Genomic DNA, 22,420 nt, shown 5'->3' on the forward strand with positions numbered 1-22,420 from the left:
TCCCACACAACATTAAAGCGCATTTAGCATCCGAACAGCTGATCGATCAGCTGTGGCTCATGAAAACGTAAACAAAGGCTGTCGAATTGGCAGTTGCAAATTTGAAATGGAGCATTTACCAACTATTTTGGCTGTTGTAGAACAGCAAAAGGCACAGATTGCGTCAGAATTTATCCGCAATAAATTTAAATGAATTAAATGACAAGGAATTTTAGTTTTTCTAATGATTTTTCTCTAACAAAGAGCAAATTCCCCGAAGAGTGTCTATAGGTGGTATACGCATCCAAAATCTTTAATATAAGGTAGAGGTAGGCGGTTTATATTAAATAGTATTGGGGACATATTGGGGCAAGAATATACAGAAAAAACGCCAACAACTATTTGGGCATGCTTGTAGCTTTGGCGCCACGTTTTAAATTCCATATCTCATTTGTTCCTCGCCAAATTGTTTACATTTTCGTGGTGAATGGTCAAATTAAGAAGAAGAATCAGAGTTGCACCGAAAAACTATCGCCTAACTATCGCCAAACAAACCGGCGTTAGTTCAGCATTAAAATCTAATGCTGAACTAACGCCGGGCCATTTGGGAAAATTCGGAACGGCAAAACCTTATGGAGCATTTGTTCAACGGATGCTAAATGCGCTTTAATGTTGTGTGGGAAGACCCTATAATAGGGTGGGAAGACCCTATAATAGGGGGGGAAGACCCTATAATAGGGTCTTCCCACACAGCGTTAAAGCGCATTTAGCATCCGTTGAACAAATGCTCCATAAGGTTTTGCCGTTCCGAATTTTCCCAAATGGCCCGGCGTTAGTTCAGCATTAGATTTTAATGCTGAACTAACGCCGGTTTGTTTGGCGATAGTTAGGCGATAGTTTTTCGGTGCAACTCTGATTCTTCTTCTTAATTTGACCATTCACCACGAAAATGTAAACAAACTTGGCGAGAAACAAATGAGATATGGAATTTAAAACGTGGCGCCAAAGCTACAAGCATGCCCAAAATAGATGTTGGCGTTTTTTCTGTAAATTCTTGCCCCAATATGTCCCCAATTGTTACTATTTAATATAAACCGCCTACCTCTACCTTATTTTAAAGATTTTGGATGCCTATACCACCTATAGACACTCTTCGGGGAATTTGCTCTTTGTTAGAGAAAAATCATTAGAAAAACTAAAATTCCTTGTCATTTAATTCATTTAAATTTATTGCGGATAAATTCTGACGTAATCTGTGCCTTTTGCTGTTCTACAACAGCCAAAATAGTTGGTAAATGCTCCATTTCAAATTTGCAACTGCCAATTCGACAGCCTTTGTTTACGTTTTCATGAGCCACAGCTGATCGATCAGCTGCTCGGATGCTAAATGCGCTTTAATGCTGTGTGGGAACACGAGTTTCACATTTGTGAAAAATCCCAAACGTTCCTCACAAATGCGCTGTGTGGGAAGACCGTATAAGTCGTTAAGGGAATACCCTGAATATTGTTTCTTTGCTTTACCTAACAAACGTTTTTGAAGGTCTGAGTACTTTGCTTCAATAAAAATATTTATACCGTAGTGTGGTAACTATAACAATGGGTTACGAAATCTGGCAACTCTAAATAGAGGATCCATATTTTTTCTTTGAACACCGAATCAAAACAGAATTCGGAGATATTATATGTCTTCTACTCTTACAACTTAAATTATTAACAGAGTTGTACATTTTATTTGTACTTGTCCGGCTATGAAATTGACTTAAATCTAAAATCCATACAGAAGCAAATGGATCCACAGCAGCAACAACAAAAAAGCGCTACTCATGTCTCAAAATTGTTTGTCTGTACGGCAGTCGACTGTAAAGATGAAATTGAAGAGGTAAGATTCTCAGAAAGAGCTTAACAATAGCAAATGTACATATATCTAAGGTTTTCCTATATTTCTCTTTTGATTTTATTCAGAAATTTGAGCGGTCGTTTGTTAACCTGCAGCAACAAATTTCTGGACTCAGTGATAATGAAATGCACGATATTTTGTCACAGTTGGTGTGCAAAGACAAACACCACGAAGAGATTTCAATTGGCTTCCTCTACGTAATGCTAACTGATCCCGATTCGGCCCCCAAAACATACCGCGACATAACTCTTGTGTCTAGAGACGGAATGAATGTGATAGTGGCAAACCTCACTGTGCTTGTCGCCGAAAAGTATGTAAAACTAACTGACATCGCACGCAGACAATTGATATGGGTGCTACGGGAATTTGTAAAGCACCAGGTACTGAGTGTAGAAAACGTTATCTGGAACTGTCTCCGTCAAGCTGGCGGGGGGGATGCCTCTATTAGAAACGTTTTTCTCGTCGAGAGCCTTTTGGATATATTTATTGACTATAGAGCATGGTTGGAAGGCAACCCATTCTTAGTGCAGTCAACCGTTTACAGCTACGTTCGCCTTATAGAGGACCACGCCAATCCTGCTTTAATACCTCTTCGGCAAAAAGAAGTGAAGTTTACAATATCGTTAATACGGGAACGTTTTCATGACATTATACCTTTAGGAAGGGATTTCGTTCGGTAAATATTTATTACTATTTAAGCTAATTTATATAACATTCTCATATTGCTTTACTAGCCACACTGACATTTTCTGAAATTATTTATGATATCTTGTTATTTTATGCTTATCAAATACATAAAATCATTAACATATTCATAGCTATGCACAGCATAATAGTTTAAATTAATTTAAATATTCCCGCTGGACCCGCAGAAATTTATATTGAATGGGTCGACCTTAAAAACCACCTTCGTTTTTTGTCCCGTGTGAATCACTTGAATTTTGCAACTATCTTAAGGGGGGGTAAGGTTAATTCGGTGCAAAAATGCACACTTTTCAAAAAAATGTTGTGGCGAAACGGCTTAAGTTAGCTTAACGAATTAGATACCAAATAATAACACAATATTTGAACAGTTTTTGATAAATTTCGTATTGAAAAATATTTAGAGGTAGAGGAGTTATAGGGAATCACCAGAGTGGCCTCTAAAAAAAGTTGGTTTGCGGTGTACATCCTAACTGTCCACAGAATCATCCGATCTAGAAAAATTATACCTCATTCGTTAAAGGATAAGTGTCCCGAGGTATTCACGAAGAGTTTTTATTTTTAAAAATTTTTCCCTATTTTTTATCAAAATTTGAAGTCAAAACCCCGATTTTTGACTAAAAAATGAAGTTAATTTGTTAAATAAAAAATATAAGAAAATTAAAAATTAAAAAAAGCTCGACGTGAATACCTGTAGAATTACCTAAAGAAGTTATGTTCCAAATTTCAAACCGATTGGTTCAGAAGATTTTGAGTTATCGTGTACACCGATTTTCAAAATGGCATTTTTCAGGAGAGCGCTTTAAACTTCGTGATTCTCATGCATTGAACACCAACCGACCTTTGTTCAACTCTGCATAGGTTCTTCAATTTAAAGCTGTGTTCACTGAAATAGCAGTGCCCACGACATGCACGTTTAAGATTGGAAAATACTGTTACAAACACTATTTTCATAAATTTTTTTCATAAAGGCTTAGTGTATTTAATTATTAACAATACCACAATCATTTAATTTAGGTAACATAAACCTTTTAGAAGATATAGCTAATAACAACAAAAAAGGTCTATTTTATGCCGTTCATTAAAATAGCAGTGAAAAACTAAAATTCTTCATAAATTTAAAAATATCGTATAAGAAACCTATTCCTTCTTAAATTCTAATTGACTATGATCTAATATTTTGTTAAATAGCCTTTAGAAGCTATCATAGCCTCATACCTGGGTGGCAAGGAGTCCACCAAGTCTTAGCAACGCTTGAGGGGAATATGGCCTCATTTCTCCTGCACAAATTGCCAAAGCTGCGGCTCAGAAGTCGGAAACTTCTTTAAGGGGGTTTCCTGAATTAGGAGGCAAAAAAAATCGATTTTTTTTTTATTGCTTAAATCGATAGATAAACTATCTAAGAATATACCACAAAAATTTCAGAAGCCAATTCGAAGTATTTTCGAAGATACAGAGATGAAAGCAAAGGAGCGCCGGGTAGGTTTGCAGGCGCTTGGCGAACTTTGAGGCCCGTTTTCTCACTTTTAATTTTTACGATTCTTTCGAATTGGCGGGAAAGATAACAAAAAAACTTATTGACCGATTGAAACGAATAAAGGCTTATTCTCTTTAGAATTGAATTCTCTTCTATTTGAACTAAAACGGTTGTTGAAAACCGCTTTTTATATTTTTTACAGCATGTTAAAGTCAATATTTTATCCCGAAAAATGAAATATTGACTTTAACATGCTGTAAAAAATATAAAAAGCGGTTTTCAACAACCGTTTTAGTTCAAATAGAAGGAATTCAATTCTAAAGAGAATAAGCCTTTATTCGTTTCAATCGGTCAATAAGTTTTTTTGTTATCTTTCCCGCCAATTCGAAAGAATCGTAAAAATTAAAAGTGAGAAAACGGGCCTCAAAGTTCGCCAAGCGCCTGCAAACCTACCCGGCGCTCCTTTGCTTTCATCTCTGTATCTTCGAAAATACTTCGAATTGGCTTCTGAAATTTTTGTGGTATATTCTTAGATAGTTTATCTATCGATTTAAGCAATAAAAAAAAAATCGATTTTTTTTGCCTCCTAATTCAGGAAACCCCCTTAATACGTAGCCCTTGATGTCCCCCATAAGTTTTCGATCGGATTTATATCCGGGGATTGTGCAGGCCATGCCATTGCATCTATTTTTTTTTTAGGCAAATTTTTTTTTTGGATTAAAAAATAGTTTATTACTTAAAGAACATACTGTGAAAGTTTCATTATCGAATTCCAACTTTAAGTGCCTCAAATCAAGTATGCACGCAAGGTTCACAAGTGTTAACGTGGGCGCATTAAAAACTTTAAACGTCTTTTTCTTAGCTTTTAATTTTTGCATTTCTATCTATGCTATGGACACGATTCACAAAAAACTACGTAACATATCGGAGTGAATCAAAAATTATTATGATCAGCATGAAATTATCTTCTATTTGAACCTAAATGGTTGTTATAAAACGGAGTATTACTGTTTTTTAAGAGGATGGGAAGTCAAAACTTATCACCTGAAAATGACATTTTTTACTTCAAATCAAAATTTTATTTTTTTGTCTTGATTTCTTTTGGGTTTTTTAGGTTCAAATAAAAGATAAAGGTATAATGAATACAAAAAAAAATTAGTTTATGGATTTCGGACAGGATTTACGGGCTCTATCGTGTCCATAGCACGGCAAAACAATGCTCGAGGCGCTACGGAATATGTTCCATAAATCCGCCATTTTGTAAAATATTGTTTATAACTTTTTTTATCATCTTTGATTCTACTTTTAACTATATCCAAAGTTTGTATGAAAAGTATGCCCATACCATGATTTTTAGGCCACCGTGTTTTGCTGTCTTCAGCGTGTGGTTTGGGGGGTACTATGTATTTGGAGGTCGACGGACATATTGTCTTGTCCTATTCCACCAAATAAAACCAGTTTGGAGTCATTTGTCCAAAGGATATTACGCCATTTGAATAGTGGCAGTTCAAGTGGCTATTGGCGAACTCCAATCTGGCCTTGATATGCCTTTAACCAAGCAGTGACATTTTCCATGGACTTCGCGAATCTAAAATTTATTCAATAAGTCCCCGGCGAATGGTCCCATGACTGATTCCCATGCCAATTCCCGCTCATATATCCCTAGAGGATGCAAAAGGACGAGCTTTGCTGAAGCGAAGTACACGTCGAGCCTGTACAATTGTGGTTTTGCGAATCGTACCTCGGTTTTTTTGGGTTAAGTTCATATTTTATGACTTATAAACTATTTTAAAAGAACAATTTGAAAGATTTAGAGACTCTTTACATGTTTTGCTCTTCTTTCTAGGCTAAGTTATCTGATACCATTCTCTCATGGAGCAGTGAGGTCCTGCGCCCACTAAAATATTTTTTTTTTGCTTTGTAAGAGTGTATTTTAGTATACTCTGTAATAACGACCGTAATTAAACTCAATTTTTACAAAATTAAAAAAAAATTTCGGCACTTTTTGCGAAAGAAAATTAAAAACTGCTATTTCAGTGATCGGCCAAAACGAGCTGCATATGTGAAAAAATATCAATAAAACATAAAAATAGAGCAAATCTAACGGAATTTTTTTGTTTTCAGCATTTTATTTATGCTATGTATAAATATACAACGTATTATAATTTCAGTCAGAAGTTTGCAACGCAGTGAAGGAGACTTTTCCGACCCTATAAAGTATATATATTCTTGATCAGCATCAACAGCCGAGTCGATCTAGCCATGTCCGTCTGTCCGTTTCTACGCAAACTAGTCCCGCAGTTTTAAAGCTATCTGAATGAAACTTTGCATATAGTCTTCTATATACTCTCACTGCTATATATGTCGGAACGGGCCGGATCGGACGACTATATCATATAGCTGCCATACAAATGTTCGGTAAATTTTTAGAAAAAAATTATAAGTTTGCTGTTTTTCAAAATTTTTGCATCATTTTTGGTATATGGCCATTTTATATAATTCCAGAATTTAGGTAAAAATTTTATAAAAATCGGACGAGTATATCTTATAGCTGCCATAGGAACGATCGGAAAATGAATAGGAAAAAAATTATATCTTCGTTGTTTTTCAACATATTCTTATCTTAGATATGAGCTTCTTTTATTATTTCAGAATTTTGGTAAAAATTTTATGAAAATCGGACAACTATATCATACAGCTGCCATATAAACGATCGGTAAATGTAGGTAAAATGTAATGAGACTCTGTTTTGTTCAGTATTATAATCTATAATATAAACATCAAAACCAATCTGCGAGGGTATACAAACTTCGGCGTGCCGAAGTTAGCTTCCTTTCTTGTTTTTTAACATAATTTCGTCTTCTTGATTTTGTATTAATATATAATTTCGCTTTTAATTTTATAAAAATTTGATAAATATGTATGGCTACTATTATAGGAATGATCGGTAAATGTAGAGGAAAATATCTGTAATAGTATTATAACATTTAACAGCTCCATAAGGATTTACACTTCTTATGAAAGTTTTAATTCATTGACAATGCATTATCCGCAAGAATCGATAGTTCTGCATAATATATATTAGATACCAAATTAGGCCCAAAAGTAAAATTCTACTCTGATGTAGAAAAGTGTAAAGTGAAAAAAGTGAAAAAAGTGAAAAGTACATATATTAGCCAGTTCATAGGAGGTCGAAGTCAAAATGGTCTCCCAATAAGAATTTCATTTTGCTGGTTTGAAAAAAACATTGTATAGTTAAGAAAAATAATATGTTTTCGGTGGCAAGGTTCTTTCTCTGCAAAATTAATTTAAATAATTTTTTTTTGTATAACAATTATAACATTTATAAATATTACTAGCAGACCCGACCCGCTTTGCTGGGCCCGAACTAATTATAGTTGACCCGGCAAACACTGTTTTGTCATGTATATTATTTGTAGGAAACAATAGGAAAACAATGATATTACAGAGTTGTCAGTAAATAAAATATTAAACCTTGAACAGTAATGTTTATACACTTGCTCTCATATCTCTGCGTACAGGACAATAAAAAATCATAACATTGACTTTAATGTCAAATAACTCTGCAAATATTTTGCACTGCGAATCAAAAATTGGTTCAATCTATTAGTTATTCAATTGACGTCGCCTCTTTATTTTTGCAGAATTATGACCATTTTACCCAAACCCCTTTAAAAATAGCAGTCTCAAAAGTTTGCGAACAGCAAAAAAGATCGTAATTTAATGTCCAATGCAATTCTATTTTTGTTCGCTTTGATTCTTTGATTAATCAATTTTTAATGAGTAATATATGCATTTGTCACTATGGTGTCTAAGGGAAAGCAGATATGCGCTTACGAAAGAAAAATCATACTTAAACTGCATCTTAAAGGCAAAAGCTACAGGAAGATTGGAAAAACCATTGGCAGATCGCACTCATCTTTTCAAAGAGTTATTACCAATTACGCAAAGTCGGGATCTATCTTATCAGCGCCCAGATCTGGCCTTCCAAGCAAGTTAATGAAAAGAGAAACATCTAAAATTCTCCAACTAGTCCAGAACAATCCAAGATTAACAGCGCACGAGCTTAAACTGGAAGGTGAGAAATGGTTTTCCAAAACCGTATCAGATAATACCATACGACGGGCAATAAAAAAAGGTGGATACAAAAGCCGCGTGGTCAGAAGGAAACCAATTATTTCCAAAACTAATAAGAAAAAGCGATTGGATTTTGCAAATGACCACATAACGAAGCCATCCGAGTTTTGGAATAAAGTCATTTTTTTCGGACAAAAGCAAGTTCTGCATTTTCGGCATTAGGGGAAAAAATTTGTGTGGCGGAAGAGTGGTACTGCCTTGGAAAAGCAAACTTTAATGCCTACCGTAAAACATGGAGGAGGCGGAGTTATGATATGGGGATGTATGGCGGCCAACGGCGTTGAAAATCTTTCCTTTATAGACTCTACTATGGACCATAGGGCCTATATTGACATACTGAAGGCTTATTTGGTTGAAAGTGATAGAAGGTTAGGTCTGGAAGGGGACCTTATTTTTCAACAAGATAATGACCCGAAACACACTGCCCACAATGCACAGTGGTTCGGCTTGTATGGAGCTGCGGCCATAATTACTTCTAGATGTGCTATCGCAATGAAACTTTCACCAAAAATCTAGAAAAATGTTTTAAGTATATCCACAAAAAATTGGCCATATTGCTCGACTATATCATATAGCTGCCATAGGAACAATCCGTTAAAAATCAACATTTAGTATGAAAAACTTTTTTGTTTTTCAAAATATCTTAACCAATTTTACAGATTATATGTTTGGTACAGGTTTATATATTCCTACCAACTTTGGTTAAAATCAGATCTCTATATCTTATAGCTCCCATACAAAATTTTTATAAAATTTTTTTTTTCAAGACCTAACTTTAATTTTTTAATTTTTGATCTCTTAATGAGAACTTTGGAGAAATATAAGTGCCCAAAAGTAAAAAAAAAATATTCACTAATATATTGTGTATTAAATTTGTCCAGCAACAAACGTACACAGCTTAAGGGGGGGTAAGGTTAATTGGGTGCAAAACTCACTACTTTTCAAAAAAAATGTTGTGACGAAACGGCTAAAATTAGCGTATTGAATTAAATACCATATAATAACACAACATTTAAACAATTTTTTTTTAATTTTTGTTTTAAAAAATATTTACATGCTTACGAGTAATAGCGAATCTCCTAAGTCCCCACAAAAAAAGTTTGTTTTCGGTGTACATCCTATCGTAACTGTCCACAAAAACATCCGATATCAAAAAAATGTATTGCATTCACTAAAGGATACGTGCCCCGAGGTACTCAGATGACGTTTTTATTTTTAACAATTTTTCCCGATTTTTTATCACAACCCGGATTATTGGCACGGGCAAAATTTGACCTTAAAAAAATAAGAAGTCGTGTTAGCATATTAACGATTACAACTACATCCGCAACTTTCCGCACCTAACTTTAACGAATTTAACATCTTAAAACTCTAATAAATTAAAAAAAATAAAATCCTTTGTTGGAATCGTGTGGGATCACAACTAAAACTTTAGGTAAACAAATTTGAGACACACAAAGCAGGTACAAACAAATAAGTTTCACATATCAAGTTACATTTTGTTAATTTCACATCAAGTTAGTATAAATTAATTTCATAAAGTAAAATAAATACCTTGAGCTTCAAAATCCATTTTAAATAATATTAATTTATCAACTTAAACAGTTACCAGACAGATTTAAAGTGCGCTTTTGCTTCGAAATATTTCACCACAGCTCCGATGCGCTGTTGAAATGAACACGTGTTCATGCTTTTGATTCTATTTTTAGAATGTACCGTTGGGTTTCCAGCGAAAAGCGGTTTGCAACTTGGTAGATTGGACATTTTAGAGACAAACTGTGTAAATTTAATTGTAATATTTTCAAATCGGTTTTTTTGATTTTTGGCCTCTGACGGAACCACTGTGCAATGTCAAGCTTTGGCTTCTGTATAATACAAAAAAACAGTTGCAAACTCCTCCACAATCACCAGACTTGAATACAATCAAACATTTGCGGGATCTTTTGGAGCGTCGTATACGGAAGCGCATCTTTACATCCAAACCTATGCTAAAGACTGTAATCTTAAAGGAATGGCAGAAAATTACAGCAGAGGATACAAGAAAACTAGTGGAATCGATGCCTAAACGTCTGAAAGAAGTTTTGAAGACTAAGGGCTACCCGACAAGTTACTAATCTGTAAATAAATGACGAACTTCTTTGCTGTACGCAAACTTTTGAGACTGCTATTTTTAAAAGGGTTTGGGTAAAATGATCATTATAAGAAAACCGCTAGGCTCATAATTCTGCAAAAATAAAGAGGCGACGTCAGTTGAATAACTAATAGATTGAACCAATTTTTAATTCGCAGTGCAAAATATTTGCAGAGTTATTTGACATTAAAGTCAATGTTATGATTTTTTATTGTCCTGTACGCAGAGATATGAGAGCAAGTGTATATAAAAATATCCTGTCACTATGTTTGTTCGCTATAGACTCCTAAACCGCTTCCTCTGCTTGTTCAATAAAATTATACTGGCATCGAGTCGTCACGCGCTCTTCACAATTGCCCATTAAATAAATTTGAAGAAATTTCGGATTATCATCAGGCATTGGCATCAATGATCAAATTTTGTGGTACACCTGGCCATGTATTTTGAATGTAGTTTCAGAATTACGTCCATCGGATGCAAGATCACAAATTTTAGGGGCCCCAAATGACGTCATTTGGAAGCAAGAATTAAATTTGCGTATTTTACGCAAAAATAATGTTGAGTCATTTGAATTTCCAGCAAGAAGGGATAATAAAGGTTCTGGCGGAGCAGGTAGAGAGCACGACTTTTCCTGCTGCGCAGCACATACCGGCAGTTTCATTCCGAAATTTAAACGCCTGACAATATTGACATTCTTTGTCCTTTCCACCGATAGCAATTTTTGAATGCGCAGAGTAGTTAATATCGGGTGCATATTCAAAAGCAAGACGAACGAATGATGCACGAACTAATGAGCGACTGCTCCGCTGCCTTTGTCGTTCTTGTGCTCCTACTATATCTATGTTTCTATCTCGAGCCGCCCTGATTCTCGTAATATTCTGCTGCAGACGTTCGCTAGGCTGTTCCTGGGATTCTTGTGCACGACCTTCTGCTGGTCTAATTCTTTGAGCTCTATTTCTTGTATTGACTTGTTCTGGCAACTGATGAGCTCTTTCGAAACGTCTGCGTCGTGCCAGTCTGCTGCTTACGTTGTTGAGATTCGATCTTTTCGGTGGCATTTTACTGAAAATAATATCTTACCTTCTTAATGTATTGAAAATGAGAATTTAGAGACTCACCACTTATAAACGCAAAACAATAATTATGAATGACAAATGACAATAATAGAAAAGACAATCTGACGAAATGCGATTTATTGAAATAATTTCTTTAAAAATATGTAATACGTAAAGAACCACTCGACCAATTTTGTGCAAATTCATCAACAAAATAGCCCAAGCACAGTATAAAGATTTGGTTAAATAAGCACACTAAATTTCATGAGAATCGGTAAAGCCGTTTCGGAGGAGTGCATAAAAAAAGAAGATTCCTCCTTGTCCTGCCGAAACTGCCATAATGAAAAATATCTAAGCTATCCTATCTCTCAAGTTGAACCAAACGGCATATTGCCTGCAAATTTGAACGAAATCTGTTAAGCGGTTAGGAGTCTATAGCGACCAAACATAGTGACAGGAGATTTTTATATATAAAGATATTAGTATGTAAAATATTCAGGCCTGCTCCGGTAATCGAAAACGGAAAGATTTTTTCGTTTTCGTTTTTGAAAACGAGAAATCGGTGCTCCGGTTTCCGAAAACGAAAGATTTTTTTTGATTAGAAAAACGGGCACATTTTTCTGGCTGGAATGAAAAGTAAAAGGATTTTTTTTTTATATGAAATCAGGTCTTTTTTACAAAAGGAAAAAAATAGTTTACTTACACACCACCATAAGATCATTCTGGCAGGTAGTTATTTTATAAAAAATTTATTTCTGACCCCACCTCAGATTTGACAACAAAATTTTTGCCGTGTTCAACAGGTTTGCTCGTTTTGGCGATAGGTCGATAAGTCAATCGCAAAAATTTATTGCCAAGGCTGTCATATTGTTGGTGGAACGAAACAGCCAGTTAAAAATACTTATAAAATATAAAACACTAAATTAATGACTTTAAAGGAGCGCCAAAATTGTTGTTTATAAATAATGCTATTTAATTTGATTACTTAAATGGTTAAAATTGACCAAATAATTAATTGAGACCACCGGAATTAAAACTGTAAAAAATGTGGCAGACCACTCTTGTGGAAAACAGCTGTTTTAAGTTTAATTAATTATTTAAATATAAGTAGGCTGAACTTTGCTGCGCCTTGATTGACATTGGCCCTCCGACCAATGATGTTGCATCTTAGATGCCTATATTTACTTAATTGCAGCGATTTCTGCCTCCTCCTGGATTCAAAACACGCAATTGAACATATAAAAGGCGTTTTGTTTGAGCGTAAGAAACGAAATATCACGATCGCAAAACGAAAGCCGAAATTTGCCGAAAACCGGAGCAGCTAAAAACGAAAACGAACGATTTCGCCCAAAACGAAAACGACAAAATTTTACGATTAATGGAGCAGGCCATTATTTTTGGGATCGGGAATACTCCCCCTAGATACATGATCAATTGGCAAGTAGCTATAATACCCATGAAGCCTTGTAATGGGTACCGGTTATAAAAAAAAAGAGTATCCAAATGTATACATACAAATTATGGTCAGAGGTCTGGTGGAGTTGGAAGTAAATAGTCAGAAGTTTGCAACGCAGTGAAGGAGACATTTCCAAACCTTTAAAGTATATATATTCTTGATCAGCATCAACAGCCGAGTCGATCTAGCCATGTCCGTCTGTATGTCCGTTTCTACGTAAACTAGTCCTTTAGTTTTAAAGCTATCTAAATAAAACTTTGCATATAGTCTTCTATATACTCACTGCTATATATGTCGGAACGGGCCGGATCGGACGACTATATTATATAGCTGCTATACAAATGTATGATACATTTTTAGAAACAAAATTATACCTTGGCTGTTTTTCAAAATTTTTGCACCATTTTTGAGATATGGCCAATTTGTATGTTTTCAAATTTTCGGTTTTTATTTTATGAAAATCGGACGACTATATGATATAGCTGCCATAGGAACGATCGGGAAATTAATAGGAAAAAAATTATAACTTCGTTGTTTTTCAACGTATTTTCATCTACTCTGCGATATACACTACTGGCCGAAATAATAAGTACATGCGTATGTGGTTTGTTTCAAGACCTATAAAATTTGTTTGATAAACTTAAGAAAAAAACCCACTTTATTTTTAGTTTCCGTACTTATTCCAGATAATAAAAATAACTGCCTAAAGGATTTTACATTTCAAATTTAGAGACAAGGGTCAATATTATCCAAAAAGCATGAAAATGGGCTGGCCGAAATAATAAGTACACCCATTCTTCTAAGTCTAGAACTCGGAACGTATTAAATATTTTTCACTTCTTTCTACTTATAAGTAAACTTAGATTAGTATCCAATAAAACCACACTCGTTTTAGGTAACTTTCGCTATTATTTTTGGCATTCTAGTAGGAAGTCTGTGGCAAGTCAGTACTAGAAGCTGAGACCAGGTTTCTTTAGCAAATCTTCACAAATCTTCAACATTTTAAAATGTTTTGGTTACAATTCGACGTTTTAAGTTTCCCCACAATGTTTAGTTTAGGTTTATGACAGGAGACTGACTTGACCATCTCATAACAGTTACCTCTCTCTTGCCAAAAAGGACCTGTTTGGTCATCCAAGGCCATTTCCGGCGAAATTGACATTTAAATTTGAGCTCGAACAGTTTGTCGTAGACTGCATGAGACAGGATTACAAGGACGTACACCCAAAAGGTTCTATTACTTCAAGGAAAATTTTTTCAGATGAAGCAAAAGCTTTGCAACATTTTTTTGGTATGGTCTGAACCGGAGGTGGAAACAAAATACTTTGGGGCAATGAAACAAAAATATTTCTTTTTGAAAACGATTCTAGACGGTTTGTACGTCAAACGAAAGTAAAAAAATTCAGCTTTGAAACGCGAAAATAAAAGTTAAGCCCGGAGACAGATGCATAAAGGTCAGGGGCTGTTTTTCCTGGCATGGCGTTGTGCAAATACATCTCATAAATGGTATTACGACCGAAATCGAAAATAAAACTTTTTTAACTGGCATCTTCTAACCATATGCTTAGGGAAACATGCCCTTCCGATAGATTTTTCAACGAGATAACGATCCAAAGTAAACCTTAAAAGTCATCATGGCCTGGTTTAGGGACAAAAAAGTAACCGTCATGGGTTGGAAAAGTCAGTTTCCGAACTCATACCTAATTAAAAATTTATGGGGAAACTTAAAACGTCGAATTGTAATCAAAACATTTTAAAATGTTGAAGATTTGTGAAGATTTGCTAAAGAAACCTGGTCTCAGCTTCTAGTACTGACTTGCCACAGACTTCCTACTAGAATGCCAAAAATAATAGCGAAAGTTACCTAAAACGAGTGTGGTTTTATTGGATACTAATCTAAGTTTACTTATAAGTAGAAAGAAGTGAAAAATATTTAATACGTTCCGAGTTCTAGACTTAGAAGAATGGGTGTACTTATTATTTCGGCCAGCCCATTTTCATGCTTTTTGGATAAAATTGACCCCTGTCTCTAAATTTGAAATGTAAAATCCTTTAGGCAGTTATTTTTATTATCTGGAATAAGTACGGAAACTAAAAATAAAGTGGGTTTTTTTCTTAAGTTTATCAAACAAATTTTATAGGACTTGAAACAAACCACATACGCATGTACTTATTATTTCGGCCAGTAGTGTAAGTTTTTTTTTTATTATTTTAGAATTTGGGTATAAATTTCATAAAAATCGGACAACTATATCATATAGCTTCCATAGAAGCGATCGGTAGATGTAGAGAAAATGTAAAGCTGGGAATGTAAAACTGTAACTGTCAAACTGTGAACATAATAAGTATAGGTGAAATGTAATGAAACTCTGTTTTGTGTGTGTTTTCAGCATTTAAATCTATTATATAAACATCAAAACCAATTAGCTTCCTTTCTTGTTTTTTTAAAATTTTATAAAATATATATAATAATAATAAATATTTACATTTAATTTGTCTCAAAACAACAGGCTTTTACAAAATGTAGCTCGCATACCGGAATTTGAACAACTATGGCGTGATATTCTTTATAATCCGAAGAGCTTACATCCAACATTCAACGGAATTTGGCACTTACTACAAATCCGGACCAGTCGAAGATTTCTACAATGTCGTCTTTTGCCCGAGATGGAACGAAAAATCAGCTTTCTAGCATCATCTGTAAAGTTTGGCACACAGAAAAGATACCAGGACTGGTTTCAGGACAAATACTTTGCAACACCAGAGTCGCACAGCTTACGCTCTGATTTAATCCGATTTATCATTAATGTAATCCATCCGACTAATGATATGCTATGTTCGGATATTATTCCTCGATGGGCGATCATTGGTTGGCTCATCTCTTCATGCACAAATCCAATTGCTTCGGCAAATGCCAAGTTATCATTGTTTTATGATTGGCTATTTTTCGATCCTGCTAAAGATAATATTATGAACATAGAGCCTGGAATTCTAGTTATGTACCATTCAATTAGAAATCATCCATTTGTTAGTAGTACGTTGTTAGATTTCCTGTGTCGAATAACAAAGAATTTTTATGTGAAGCACGACGATAAAATTCGAATGGGAGTTTACAACTCGTTGAAACTAATTCTCGACAAGCAGGTACGAAATTCTTTAAACGTAATATGTAATGTTAATATTAAATAATGTATATTTCAGGTTATTCCAAATATACAGCCACTTTTTGAATCACCGAAACTTGACAGAGAACTTCGAAATTTAATAAGGGAAAACTTTAGGGAATTTGTATCGTCACCAACAACAAATGTGGGCCCAACCGTCGTGTACCCTTTACCGCATTCAATTCAAGCTACTAATACTTTTAAAAAGGATACTGATCAGCAGCGAACAGTACTTGGTGATTAAGTTTTCCCCAGAGCTGAAAAATAACAGTTGGCTGTTTTTTCTTAGTGTTATAATTACTGATCGCATAGAGCTTACATAGTTCACAGGTACCCGTATGCACTTTAGAAAACTAATATCTTTATGACACTCAAAATATAAAAATGCTTTATAACAGATCAAAAGAAGTATTTTCGATATTCCCAGACTGTCTATAAGGTTCCCGAAAAAAAACTTAAACCGGAAATTACACTTAATATTTAGTTATTTCGCGCGGTAATTGAATATTATAAAATAAAAAAATTATTCGTTCCTTAATTGCTTAGATTTCGTTAATAAAGTTATTGGAACAACCAATTATGGTCAACTGTTATTGGAAAGCTCTATTTGTGATATAATAATAATGGAAATAGTATATATATCTCTCCTTTTTGTATTTAATAACAGAACACGTTGATCTGCCTATTATTGGCTTTAGTCATAATAGTGTAGCAGCCAGTACATTGGTGGATGAAGATATCAAACCAACAACACAGTCGATAATGGAGCTGGAAAATGCATTTAGCGACGAGGAAGTGGAAAATGTTGGAAAAATATTTAGGAATGAAGAAAATACCGATGATGATGATGACTTGCCACTTTCAAAAGTAAGAATTCAAGTAATTATCTTTAAATTTAAAAACTATCTTTAATAATACCTATTTCCCAGGTTAGATTAAAAGAAAAACCAAAAGTTGAACTGAGTGAAGCCATAGCTGAATCATTTGACACATTTGTTACAAAGCGAAACTCATTTACATGGGAGGCATTCTTGAAAGATCTCCGACCTTTGCCAGCTTCAGCTTTTGAAGAGAATCAGTTAAATTATGTGATCTCAAATACAGTTTTAATTCTGCGCGAGACTTTGCCACCGCATCAGAATATTTTCTCCGAGAGCAAGACTGATGAAAAGTGTTTGGCGAAGAGTATAAGCTACCCCCTATATGGCCTGTTCCGATTTTTATATGAAAATGAAGAGAAAATAAAAAAGCCGTTTCAAACATTATTGTCGGAAATATGCCATCGCGTGCCAGAAACGCGGTTTTTACTTCTCTACTTTATGAAAATTCATTGTAAACTACAAACGCGGAAAAATTCCCAACAAGCATATCAGTTTAAAACGAATATTTACCGACAAATATGCGATGCGACAGATAACAAGATAAGTGATTGCCTGGTGCGAGACCTTGATCTCCTTGAACAGGAAAACACAGCCATCTACTTGTGGCTTCTACCTGATATTTACAGAGAGTTCAAATCTATAGCTACGAATAACACTGAACTTCTGCGGATTACCCTGCGCTGCATAGATGCTAAAAATGTGCGCGACATAATATACTCAGTGGCACAAGGAAAGCTTACAATATTTAAACAAGAAGGTCTAATTGATTGTATTAGAGAAAGTCTGGATTTTGAGACTTACGAACAGTTTTGCCTATGGCAACTCGTTCAAGCTCACGATGTACCCCTTAAAAGTATTCAGGTATGAACTAATAGAATATAGTAGTTTATACTAGTGGCTTCTTAAATGTTTAATTTTAAATATAAGGCATTATAAATACAGGACCTTAGAATGCACAAAATACACAAGCTCCTTTATTGTTATTTTGGATAAAGTTTAAAAAAATGTGTTAAGGTTATTTTATTAAGCTTTCAGTGTTCTATGACCCAGACAATTGTTTTTGTTTAAGAAAATTGTGCGATACTCTGATATATGAGATATATGTAACGAGCAGCATATATGACAAAACAAAGCAAAAGTAAATAAATGGTTACGGATATATATATTTACAAAGCATAAGTCAACACAACTACAATCCTGTGGTATGAGGTAAAATCGAGTCCTAAGCCCGTTTGACTCCAAATCAATAAAACTCTCATACTTAATTTTTTTTCCGGTCACCAACGGGATTTTGTTTTATTAGGGTAAAAATAAGAACAAATAAAAATCATTTTAGCTGAGAAAAGCAGAATTTAATTCCGTGGTCCTTTTTATTTTATTTATTATATTATTTAAAAATTTGTTTTTTTTTTGTATTTGGCCAAAGTCGCGCTTTTGATTTTTATAAAATCGAAGCGGACTGGAGCCCTCGAGTCTGAAGAACTTTACAAAATTTTATCAGTTATAGTTCGATGCTTTTTAAGTCTGTTAGACTGCATGCCAAACAACAGGTTCAAAAACAACAAAAAGAACTATTGCCGATTTTCGAGGTTTGCTTCGCATCGACGCTTAGAATTTCCAACGGGTTCTAGCTTAGATGGAAGGTAAAGTACCAAGAAAATTAGCAATCGTTAGGAAGTTTTTTTTTTTTTTTTTATTGGCCGTTTTATATTTAATTGTATTGATAAGTACATGAGTATTCTTTCTGATAACTACTTACTTATGTATTACATTGTTATTTCAGGATCTATTGCCTGAATTGGAAGCTGGAAATCACCCTGAAGCATTAAGCCATTTTCTGTTGTTGTTAAAAAACGAAGAGCCAACAAATGAAATAATTCGGTTAATTCTTAGCAGAGAAACAAAGTCTAGGGGAGACCCCTTTGTAACGTCTGCTTTAAGGTTAATTAATCCCATTCATCTATATCTATCTAAATTTATATTTTATATATTACTAATTTAGGTTTTGGTATCAGCGGTATGAAGAAAAGCTGTCTGAAATTATAGCATCACTTCTTACATCCAAATATCCCAGTTCATCTCCCAACAAAAGAAAACGACCATCGAAAGGTGGTTCTATTGTAACTAGTTCACCTTCTGCTGATCAAGTGCGTTTACTATCCTTATACAATATGAAATGGAAAAGTTTTTTAGTTAATGTCGTCTCTTTCATATATAGGTTTTAAACCATCTAGAACATTATAGACGAAGTTGCAGACACGGTACCGGAACTGGACTTTATGTTCATGATATGATGCAGCGTGCACTGCAGGCGGCATACGCGCACAGTAATGAGAGCACAAAGGTAGCTAATTTAATTTAAAACATATATATATTGGTTATTATTAATTGTGCTTACAGAAACAATATAGCGATCTTTTCGCTCTGGCAGCGGAAGACGAAACCACAGCAGTTGGTAGGCGAGGAGGAAGTGGTCGTGGACGTAAGCAACCAGTTAGTAAAAAAGAAAGTAACAATCACAGCACGTCAAATAAAAAAAACTATGAATTAGTTAAAACAATTTACTCATCAGATGAAAACTCGAGTGAGGTTAGTGTTAATCCTAAATATGATGTACAATGTTTAATATCATGCTTTTTTAGGAGGATTGGTCCAAACATAAAATGGCACAAGCAGCAAAGAAACGTAAAAAAGCAGTAAATGATTCGGATTGACACTTTGAATATGAAACGCTGATTGCAGGTCAATTTGAAGAGAATCGTTAGGAAATTAATCTTGTTTTTTAAGCAATAGAATAAGTTGTACGCGGCTAACAGATTTTGTAAATTATTGAATATCTAATTAGTAAAACAAATTTTAGTATTTTGAATGTTGAAGATGTAAAGTTATACTTTTCATTTAAATAAAATATAGCCAGCTTATCGTTTGATTTTTAACACACATCTATATATTACACACATATAGATTCCCGGTACTCAAACGTGCCCTACACGTTTAGAGAGCCACTAGTTTCGGCCGTGAGGTGGGCGGGTGCTGTAATAACAGTTATCCACGGGATCGCGATTGTTGGACTCGAAAGTCATCCAAAAAAAAATGTTATGGTCCGACTGAATGCCATCCAGAGAGACCCGAAAGTTATCCAGGAGAGCGGATGGGTGAACCGAACAATGGAGCGTGACTTGGGAATATAAATAAGAATAATGTGCCCACCAGAGAACTGCAAGGGTGGCATTTTTCTGCACTCTACTCACACCCAACTAAATTCGGGTGCCGGTGCCACTCACCACCGACCATCAAAGTAACCCAGCAGACAAAAACTCCGTAAAAAATATTAAAAACTGAAGTTTTGCGGACCGCAGGCGGACAAAACGTCCGATTTTAGGCTCAAGATCGGTAGCAAAGTAAATTACCTGTCCTGGGTTTCGTGGCACCAAAACCTCTCATTTTCGGAACACGAACTAATAGCGTTTGCGGACGCTGTGGCGAGACCGGAAACAGTACCGATAGCAACCCCTTTACGATACCCGAAAAAGGATCGTTTGCTGACCTGTGGCAATACCGCAGGAAGTACTGTTTGCGGACCTTTTGACGATGCGTTTCAGATACGTTTTTAATATCTATTTCCAACTAAATTTTTTTAGAATTTCTGGTTTTTTAAATGTAAATAAAACATACATTTATTTATGTTTATCATTATTTATTATTTATCATTATTTAACTTAAAAAATAAACATTTTACTTAAGATTTGTTCATTTCCTTAAAACTAATTATACTTAATACTAATACAAACCGTCCTGTGCATTCTGCTTTTGTGTCGCTCTATCGAAATCTGCGTCCTCCAACGCAAATTTGTTTATAAAAGCGGCTGTAAAAATATAAATTATTATAAGTATATAAGTATTAAAAAATATACGAAAAATATACATACCTTTGACGGATGACGTAATAAGCATCTCTCGAATGGACATTTTGGACTCTGTCCCAAACCAGGACCATTGGCGCGCCACTTCGTCGGAAATTAAGTCTCGCCAGCATAAATAAATATAAATCTAGTCAATATTAGTTCATTAGTAAGAGATTGTACATATTAATCAATTTAAATTTAACACATACCGTTGAAAACACGTGCGTCTTGTAAAAAACTGTTCACTCACGTCCGCACAACTCGCCGGTCAAAAGGAAAAGAGTCGCAACGGGAAAAATTCCACAAACCAAAAGAGTTAAAAGATAATGCAATAATATTTGCTTCTCGCTCATTTGCAGCGAAATAGCAAAAAACAGGCAAGCGACAAAAGAAGTAAGGAGAAGAACCGTTCATCGAGTTCTAGAAATTTCGTTGACGACAAGATTTTTAACGCGTGCAGTGCGTTTTAGTGTCCGTTAGCGGGACATTTGCGGCATTTGCACGGGTCCCAGTGTTCGCCCGTTTCAGTATCCGTTTTCGGCTCAGGTTTCGACAATTAGGCAAACCTATTGCGGTAAGTCCGCTATTTGGCCGCCCACTGTACGTTTCAGTGCCCGTTAGCAATACGTTTTCGGCATATTCACGAGCAACACCACACGGTTTGCTTTTCGTCCGTTTGCGCGTTTCTTTCAACACACCAATGTTTTTTTGTGGATGGATCCGAGAAATGTCCGCTAAAAATATTAAATGCGAACAAAGAATCGGAGTTTCCGCATTAGGTTCGGGGAATGCTCAAAAACGGACGCGCAAACGGACGAAAAGCAAAACTGTGGCGTTCCCCGTGAATGTACCGAAAACGTATTGCTAACGGACACTGAAACGTACAGTGGGCGGCCAAAAAGCGGACTTACCGCAATAGGTTTGCCTAATTGTCGAAACCTGGTCCGAAAACAGATACTGAAACGGGCTAACACTGGGACCCGTGCAAATGTCCCGCTAACGGACACTAAAACGCACTGCACGCGTTAAAAATCTTGTCGTCAACGAAATTTCTAGAACTCGATGAACGGTTCTTCACCTTCCTTTTTTTGTCGCTTGCCTGTTTTTTGTTATTTCGCTGCAAATGAGCGAGAGGCAAATATTATTGCATCATCTTTTAACTCTTTTGGTTTGTGGAATTTTTCCCGTTGCGACTCTTTTCCTTTTGACCGGCGAGTTGTGCGGACGTGAGTGAACAGTTTTTTAAAAGACGCACGTGTTTTCATCGGTAAGTGTTAAATTTAAATTGATTAATATGTACAATCTCTTACTAATGAACTAATATTGACTAGATTTATATTTATTTATGCTGGCGAGACTTAATTTCCGACGAAGTGGCGCGCCAATGGTCCTGGTTTGGGACAGAGTCCAAAATGTCCATTCGAGAGATGCTTATTACGTCATCCGTCAAAGGTATGTATATTTTTCGTATATTTTTTAATACGTATATACTTATAATAATTTATATTTTTACAGCCGCTTTTATAAACAAATTTGCGTTGGAGGATGCAAGCAGACACAAAAGCAGAATGCACAGGACGGTTTGTATTAGTATTAAGTATTATTAGTTTTAAGG

At 35.1% G+C, this 22,420-nt stretch overlaps 1 protein-coding gene and 1 long non-coding RNA gene across 2 annotated transcripts; one reads left to right on the plus strand and one right to left on the minus strand.

Moving 5' to 3' along the window:
• The first annotated feature begins 1,604 nt into the window (after nucleotides 1-1,604).
• IntS3 (integrator complex subunit 3) lies at nucleotides 1,605-19,836 on the plus strand. The gene is made up of 11 exons (XM_017179950.3): nucleotides 1,605-1,858; nucleotides 1,942-2,552; nucleotides 15,366-15,999; nucleotides 16,057-16,255; nucleotides 16,687-16,886; nucleotides 16,949-17,761; nucleotides 18,684-18,841; nucleotides 18,903-19,047; nucleotides 19,119-19,244; nucleotides 19,301-19,489; nucleotides 19,543-19,836. The coding sequence occupies exons 1-11, from the start codon at nucleotides 1,766-1,768 to the stop codon at nucleotides 19,612-19,614; spliced, it is 3,240 nt and encodes a 1,079-aa protein (XP_017035439.1). The 5' UTR covers nucleotides 1,605-1,765; the 3' UTR covers nucleotides 19,615-19,836.
• An 854-nt stretch (nucleotides 19,837-20,690) lies between these two features.
• On the minus strand, nucleotides 20,691-21,107 carry LOC138928167 (uncharacterized). The gene is made up of 3 exons (XR_011444655.1): nucleotides 21,015-21,107; nucleotides 20,830-20,950; nucleotides 20,691-20,766 (listed from the first exon to the last, which is right to left on the minus strand). It is a non-coding gene; the product is annotated as an uncharacterized lncRNA (long non-coding RNA).
• Nucleotides 21,108-22,420: the final 1,313 nt, after the last annotated feature.

The sequence above is a fragment of the Drosophila kikkawai genome, chromosome 2R, assembly GCF_030179895.1.
Source record: "Drosophila kikkawai strain 14028-0561.14 chromosome 2R, DkikHiC1v2, whole genome shotgun sequence".
Classification (NCBI taxonomy): Eukaryota; Metazoa; Arthropoda; class Insecta; order Diptera; family Drosophilidae; genus Drosophila; species Drosophila kikkawai.

Excerpts from the sequence above, each read along its gene's own strand:
- IntS3 (XM_017179950.3), top strand. The coding sequence starts at position 1,766 with ATGGATCCACAGCAGCAACAACAAAAAAGCGCTACTCATGTCTCAAAA. Across the intron at positions 16,256-16,686 it reads TCAGCAGCGAACAGTACTTG|AACACGTTGATCTGCCTATT; the intron begins GTGATTAAGTTT and ends ATTTAATAACAG. Across the intron at positions 19,490-19,542 it reads CAGATGAAAACTCGAGTGAG|GAGGATTGGTCCAAACATAA; the intron begins GTTAGTGTTAAT and ends ATGCTTTTTTAG.